Source organism: Syzygium oleosum, unplaced genomic scaffold (assembly GCF_021117445.2).
Source record: "Syzygium oleosum isolate NSW1041296 unplaced genomic scaffold, Sole_v2.1 Sole_v2.01, whole genome shotgun sequence".
Lineage (NCBI taxonomy): Eukaryota > Viridiplantae > Streptophyta > Magnoliopsida > Myrtales > Myrtaceae > Syzygium > Syzygium oleosum.
The window spans coordinates 32,962,286-32,970,370 of NW_026607485.1; the positions used below are offsets into that span (position 1 = coordinate 32,962,286).

At 41.6% G+C, this 8,085-nt stretch overlaps 1 protein-coding gene across 4 annotated transcripts; it reads right to left on the bottom strand.

The window, feature by feature from the left end:
- Positions 1 to 5,382: 5,382 nt before the first annotated feature.
- Positions 5,383 to 7,609, bottom strand: LOC115682586 (UPF0496 protein At2g18630-like). 4 transcript variants are annotated; one of them, XM_056317149.1, is made up of 2 exons: positions 7,408 to 7,609; positions 5,383 to 7,143 (listed from the first exon to the last, which is right to left on the bottom strand). In XM_056317149.1, the coding sequence occupies exon 2, from the start codon at positions 6,712 to 6,714 to the stop codon at positions 5,677 to 5,679; it is 1,038 nt and encodes a 345-aa protein (XP_056173124.1). In that variant the 5' UTR covers positions 6,715 to 7,143; positions 7,408 to 7,609; the 3' UTR covers positions 5,383 to 5,676. The 4 variants fall into 4 exon arrangements, with proteins under 4 accessions (XP_056173124.1, XP_056173119.1, XP_056173121.1 ...); XM_056317144.1 differs by having other exon boundaries at positions 5,383 to 7,336; XM_056317146.1 differs by having other exon boundaries at positions 7,224 to 7,609.
- Between the last annotated feature and the right edge of the window lie 476 nt (positions 7,610 to 8,085).

Here is an 8,085-nt window from a genome sequence, read left to right on the forward strand (position 1 = left end):
GACCCCAAACAATATGCTTTTGGTCAGTTTGGCTGATTTTAAGGAGCATTAGAGTAGATCACTGCGGTTGAGCAGCGAAAATTTCCTGTAGCTTTCTTCTTTCTGTTAGACGTTGAGCGAAAGTTGCTGATAGTTTGAAGAAGGCAAAGCTTGGATGATGATGAAAATGATGCAGATGCATCACTATGTAAATGATTGTCTTTCCTGAAAAGCCCGCTTTAGGAATACAAATCAGTAGATTAATTCAATGACCACAAGCTACGTATAAGCGCTCCACGACTTGCTTAACTGCTTTATTTATTTATTATTATTATAATTACTATTATCTTCATTTTTGAAAGAGAAAATTGTGCATGTGAAATTCCCTTCGCCCCCCGGGCTCCCCCTTTTTTTTTTTACCAATATAAATAAATAAATCCGTCATACAAATCATTTATATAAAAACAAACATGTAATGCATAATTATACAAATCTATATTACCAATAAAAATAAATAAATCTATCGTACAAATCGGTTTTATGAAAACTAGACTTGTCAAAAGGGTGGGTTGGGTAGGGTTTGGGTTGTGTCGAAAATGGTCCGACCCAAATAGATCCATTTAACTCGTTTTAAGCTATTTTCCATATAATGTAAATCGAATGACTTATAACTGATTTGACTTATATTATTATAACACTTTCATATTTAACTCAATTTAGGAAAACTCATATCCAAATTTAGATGAGAGTGCGAAGTGAGTGAGCACGAGAATGAGTGATGGCGAAAGAGATGAGTTTAAACAAGTTGTTAATTCATTTATGATCCATCTAACACTCATATTATGTTTATACCCATTGATGATCCATTTAATGAATATAACCGACACATTTATATGTGTTAAGAAATTAATTTATGACCCATTTTGACAGGTCTAACTATTACACAAAGGAAGTCATACGAAATGTGCTAATTGCACCCTTTTTTGTCATTTTGTTATTTCACCTAAGATGTGAGATTAAATTTCACTCTTTCGATTATATATTAGATTGGATATGCATAGTAAAAGAAAAAAAAAGAAGAAGAAACCGAAAACTGATCCGAACCGAACCGAACCAAATCGGTTTTTCGGTTCGGTTCTAATTCGGTTCGAGCGAGTTTTGATTCTGGTTCAGAGTGCCTTAACTTTCGGTTCGGTATTTCAAGAAAACCGAACCGAACCAAACCGAACCGTTTACACCCTACTTGCAAACCCAAACATACATTCGCTTCGTTTGTATCAAAGAAAATGGACGCCGTGGAAAATATATTTTTTTTAAAAACTAACTAATCGGGAAAAGGATTTTTTCTTATATTTGGCTGTATTTTACAAACAATATTTAAGTCATCCATCGACGATTGATACATGAAAAATAAGAAACACATATTAGGAAAAAAATCTCGACCACAATCCAAAGTCTCGAGTTCCGACACTGAGGACCTAGGCTCGAGCGTCGGAGTCTCGGATGTGGCCTTGAGGGACTCGAGCCCAGCTACCACGATCCCAAGCCTAGTTATCAGGAACCTTGGCAAATGAGAAAAATGTTTTTGATCGACTCAATTTTTTTTAAGAGATCCAAACACCGGCAAATGAGAGACATGAGGAATTTTAAGTGTTATCAATAAGAATAGCGGATCAAATTATTATTGACTCGTTTCTCCACGGAAGCGATGCAAATCATACATTTTGTATGTTCGTTTGGTACCATCAGATAATCCGCAATGAAAACATTGTCGTCCAAATAATTCACTAAAAACGCAACATTCCACAGATAATTCGCTCCTGGGAAAGTTTTCTTCGTAGTTTTTGATATGATGGGATTGAAATGGAGGGAAACGTAGTCCATTACATCAGCTTTTGTTTGCTGGTCGAACATTACATCATCAGCTTATTATGGGTCAACTCTCTTGCGCGAAACGGAAGGCAGTCAAGAATGACAGTCGCCAAAGGATGATCGGACATATCAGCACTCCTCGACAAGTGAACAGCTTCCTTCTCTGACCAAAAAAAAAAAACCTGCTTCCTTTACTGCAAAACCTCGTCGGCTTTTGCCGACGTTCGTTGGGTTTCTACCGGATCAACCTCTAAGGTCCCGGAGACTTCGAATTTTCCCATCATCTGATTTGAGATCAACTGCGAAAGCTCTCGAATTATCATCTCTGCGGAGAAAGAAATCGGAGTTACTTGATATTCAAGTAGAAAAATTAGACATTGTACTCACTTCTCCGATATTTTGGCGCTAGATATTTTTCATTGGAAATTTCCTCGTGTACAAATGGATGTAAAATAATATATAAAAAAAAACATAACATACCGTACAGAAAACTCGAGTGAAAATTACCAAAAAAAGTCATAAAACTATTATACTTGTGTTAATTCAATTTTAAACTTTTCAATTTGATCAGTTTAATTCTAAACTTTTTGATAATCTGTCAATTAAGTCATTCCGGCTAATTTTGATCGTAAATCGTTAACACGAATGTTAGTCGTCTTAAGTAGCATAGCCGGCATTGACGTGGACAATTTTTACAAATTTTTTTTAATTTTTAAAATTTTTGTCCTTGATCATATCATGGCTGGCCGAGAAGGCCCTCGCTAGATCTAGGAGGGCCGCCTCCCTTGTAACTGGCGAGGCTACGATAGCCTCAACGGGGCTGCAAAGGCCCTGGGTGAGGGCCTTCACGGCTGGCGTCACAAGCACAATGAAAGAAAAAGCAAAGAGAAAAAAAAAATAATAATTCAAAAAAATAAAATAAAATAATTGTCCACGTTAGTATCTGCCGTGCCACGTAGGACGACTGGCGTCCATGTCAATGATTTCTGACCAAAATTGGTCAAAAGGACTCAATTAGCAAATTGTCAAAAGGTTTATGACTAAATTGGTTAAATTAAAAGGTTTAGAACTGAATTAGCACAAGTGCAATAGATTTAAGACTTTTTTGGTAATTTCCTGTAAACTCGATAAAAGAAGTGATTGGATTTTTGAACAATGTGATGGAGAAAATTAGATAATATGTTTTTATCAATTTCATAAATCGATACAAAAATGGTAGAATAAACTAAATATAAGTTTCTTGTCATTTAGATCTATAGATTCATTCAATGTTGTCTGATGCGTGGCTGCAACTTTTGTGGAAAACTTTTAGCGACTTGCCTAGCACTTATGACGCGAATGATAACTATTCTATCTTCCTATTTTTTTATTTTTTATTTCAAAGAACATGTTTAGAATAAAAATATGTACGGTAAAATAATTTCATTTTCTATTTTTGAGACAAATTGTTAGCCTAAAATTAGATTTGAAACAGAAATAAGAAGTTAAAATTTTCTACTTTTCTATTTTTGGAACAGAAACATAAATAACAACTCTCTTTTATTGCTTTCCCCTGTCGCCTGCCACCACCTACTTGCCGACCGTCCACCTGCCGTTCGATGTTGCCTGCCGGCCACCTGTCGCCCGCCACTGCCCACTCGCTAGCCGTCCGCCGCCTCCCATTGTCCACTGCTGCCCAACGATCGATCGTCGAACGCCATCGTGCACTCACCAGCCATCTGCCGCCTTCCATCGTCCACCGCTGCTTGATGGCCACCCGTCGCCCGCCACCGCCCACTCACCGGCCGTCAGCCGCTGCCTTCCATTGTCCACCGCTGCCTAACGGCCGCCTGTTGCCTGCCACCACCCATTCGCCGGTCATCCGCCACCACCTCCCATCGTTCGCCGCCGCCCGACGGCCGCCCGTTGCCCACCACCGCCCACTCCCCAGTCATCCACCGCCGCCTCCCATCGTTCTCCGCCGCCCGACGGCCGCCCGTCGCCCGCCACCGCCCACTCCCCAGCCGTCCACCGCCGCCTCCCATCGTTCGCCGCCGCCCGATGGGCGCTCGTCGCCCGCCACCGCCCACTCCCGTCCGTCCGCCGCCGCCTCCCATCGTTCGCCACCGCCGACGGCCGCCGTCGCCCGGCCATCGCCCACTCTCGGCCGTCCGCCGCCACCTCCCATCGTTCGCCGCCGCCGTCGCCCGCCACCACCCACTCCCGGCCGTCCGCCGCCGCCGCCTTCCATCGTTCGCCGCCGCCGCCTCCCGTCGTTCGCCGCCGCCGCCCGCCGACCGTCCATCTCCGCCCGCCCACCCGTCAGTCGCCGGAAAAAGAAATTTAAGAATAACTTATCAAACGAATTTTATTCCGAAAACAGAAATTTTGTGTCGTTATTAAACATTACTTTTTGCTCAGAAACTCATCCGGAGAATAGAAATAAATTTTTCTATTTTTAACCAGAAATAGGGCTGGGGTGAGAGCAATTTTATCATTCGCGTCCTTATAATAACTAATAGGGAAAATGATACAAGCAGTCCTTAGACTTTGGCCCAATGTGCAATTTGGTCCCTGATTAGGCTAATGTGCAATATGGTTCCTGAAATTTTAATTTATTCAATGTCATCCTTGAATTTTTGGTACCTGTTCAATTCAGTCCTTGAATTATATGAAAATGTTCAATGCAGTGCCTGAACTTGAATTAATGGAAGGGACTACATTGAACATTTTCATATAGTGTAGGAACTGAATTGAACATATACCAAAAGTTCAGAGATGACATTGAATAAATTAAAAGTTTAGGGACCACATTAAACGTTACCCTAAAGTTCAGAAACTACATTGGACAAATTAAAAGTTCAGGGATCAAATTGCATATTGGGCCAAAGTTCAGGGACTGTTTGTGTCATTATCCTTAACTAATATTAGGGACTTGGTCCCACATGTCCCACGTTGTTTGGATGTGCACAATTAGCATAAACATGATTTCGCGGAATGTGAAGCTGTGTGCACCTCCTCTTTAAATGTGACTCGAGCCTCTATATAGAAATCATATTCATCCCTCAAGCATGTGATCTCAGTCTCACTAATGCTCTCGGTTGCGCGCCTAGTTTGCCACCTTATAAGAGAAAAAAAAAAACCTAGTGCTCATCCAATTGAAAAGCGCCAAGTCTATAAGTATGAATGCAAACTACTAAAGGAAAATAAACCACCATTGTTTGCAAACCCTATTTCTGCCCTAAGGACTCAAAATCCTTTCCAAGTGGAGCTCTCCCTCATTGTCATTCTCTTCCTTCCTTCGAAATGTAACCGCAAAGGGATTCCAAACCCCTTCAATTAAACTAAACATAAGGAAGGCAGGAACTTTGTTGTCAAACAATGTTTCTAGTAAAGAAGCAACGAGGTCCCTGCCTGTCGTGCCAGAGAACCAGGTTTGATCCCCGGCAACGGCGCTTTTCAGACTATGCACAAACTCTGACATCACTTCATTTTCCTTCATCAAATCACGGTACATTGATAAATACCATAAACCAAAACAAGGATAAGGTATTTTGTGCAGCGGTTGTCCGACTTGAGTAGTTAAATCGTCAATGGCATTAGCCAGATCAACATGATGAAGCCTAAAAGGTAAAAGTTAGCCCAAAGGCATCTGCATTTTAAAGCACACCTAAGTAGAACAGCTTCGTTTCTGTTGATCTCTATAATCCTAATATTTGTATGTATTGGTTGAAGCCACATTAGCCAAATCAACTTCAACCAAGAGGTGCAAATCTTTGCAACATTAAAGTTCATCCAAGACAATGAACTGCATTAACCATTAATTTTCTAAGCATAAGAAAAGAACTAACGACTGGATTGTCCAATTAGCCTCTGCCATATCACTGTCCTCGCCACCCGTATCTCGCCGCTACTCTTACCAGCTTGTGCATTGAGATCCTCGATAGTTCCATTGATAGCTTCCACCCCTTTCTTGATCTCCAACATTACAAGCTTCACCGCTTCTTTGTCTTCTTCTCCAAGAGCGAAGTTGGCATTTTGCAAGATCGACTCAATCTTAATTTGCAGGTTACTCACAAGCGACCCAATCGTCTCCAAGCCACGAATAGAGAACTTAGTTGCCTCTTTCATTAGGCCAATTAACTCCTGTCGCCCATTTAGTACCCTTCGGTAATTTTTCCACAAAGAATCGCACCACTGGCCGACTGGCCCTATTGGAGTTGCCAGAGCAGCGGCTACAGCAGTAATGACAGGCGGCGCAGCGATCGAAACCGCCACGACCGAAAAGATCAAAAAGGATACGAAGGTGGTCACGAATATGGCAATGGTCACCCTTCTCCCAACTTGTGCATTTTTAAGATTCTTGTCAAGCTTCTTCTCACGAGCCTGCAACTTCTGCAACATCTCTTCCTGCTGATTACGCACCGAGAGCTTGCAGAACTCGTCGGTGAATGGATCGCCCACTTCTTTGAATTTCTGGAGCTCCTGCAATGTCATGACATACCTCTCCCCTCCCACAGTCTCTCCTCTCTCTTCCTCAAAGTGCATAAGTGCAAGCTGAATCCTCGACTGGCAATCGCGGGCCCGCCTCAGGCATCTGTCGAGGGAAGTGTAGAAATCTAATAACTTTGAGCCATGATCGAAGTAATCCTCCACTAAACGGGACAGCTCGTTGTCCTTCCATGTGTCTTCTTTGGATGCAAGAATGACCTTAGCCAGTGCATGGTCTATCTCAAGAAGGCCAGTGGTCATCTCTCCTACAGAGTTGAATGTCAGGGACTGATTCTCAGCATCACCTGCTAGTGTCCTAATTGCTCTATCAGCTCGGTCATGCAAAGGTCTTATCAAAATCTTGCTAGTTAGGGTCGGCTCTACAGGCAGCATCAAGAGGTCAGGTCAGACTGGTATCCGGGATTCCTGTCTTCCATTGATGAAGAATCTACCTCCTTGTTCTTACTAAATTACCCACCCATCGTTCGGATTCGAATATGTGAAACATGGGGATTGCCCAAAACTCCAAAACCAAAGCCTTTTTCAAGTTTTGCTGATCAAGCACAGACCTCGTATTGTCTCTATCAATGGCGGGCAACAGTTGAAAATTGCCCAAAATATCTGTGCTTAGATTAACCAGAAAAATGAAGGACTCGCAGATTACTCACAGATCAGCTAAGCCCCCTTCTTCTTTTTGCTCTTCTTTTAGTGAGCTTACCTCAATTTCAGCTGAAATTGCAAAGAAAGGATGATCTTGTTTTCGCTTCAACTCCTCCAAAGGACCAAACCAAGCTCAATCACCGTGCAGACACCAAGAGTAAACTGCAGAAACTGAGATATACTTTTACTCACAGATCAGCCAAACCCCTTTCTTCTTTTTGCTCTCCTTTTTGTGAGCTTACCTCAGTTTCAGCTGAAATTGCAAAGAAAGGATGATCTTGTTTTCGCTTCACCTCCTCCAAAGGACCAAACCAAGCTCAGTCACCGTGCAGACACCAAGAGTAAACTGCAGAAACTGAGATATACTTTTACTCACAGATCAGCCAAACCCCCTTCTTCTTTTTGCTCTTCTTTTTGTGAGCTTACCTCAGTTTCAGCTGAAATTGCAAAGAAAGGATGATCTTGTTTTCGCTTCAACTCATCCAAAGGACCAAACCAAGCTCAGTCACCGTGCAGACACCAAGAGTAAACTGCAGAAACTGAGATATACTTTAAGAAAACAAGAAAAAGGGTCTTGGATTATGAAAGGAGCCGAGAAGTTGGACTGCTTCAACCAGAAGCAACCCGGAAACGGGGAAGGAGATGAGAGGCTGACCAATCCGGTCGGCAGTGACGTCAAGAACAGTCTTCCAAGCAGGAGGTCGACTCTTAGGGAACGCTTAGGGCGCGCATGAAATCCATTCTGGAGCGTAATGACGTTTGTTAAAAAAATTTCGGAATGCATTCTGAAAAAAATTTTGCATTCTGGAACAAAAATGTGTTTGGTAAAAACGCAATCTTTTTTTAGCTCCGGAATGTATTATTGATTCCAGAATGAGTTTTGGCCCAAAATTCTGGAGCTATTTTTTTTAGCTTCTCTCGTTCTGGAAGCGATTTCTTTCTTGTCTCAAAAAATTCCTAAAAATTAGAAAATTTGGGAAATTCCTAAAAATCTAAAAAAAATTCAGAAAATCCATAAAAATTGAAAAATTCCAGAAAAATTCATAAAAATTTCCAGAAAATAAAAAAAAGTCAGATTTCGGGAAAATAGAAAATTTATTAAAT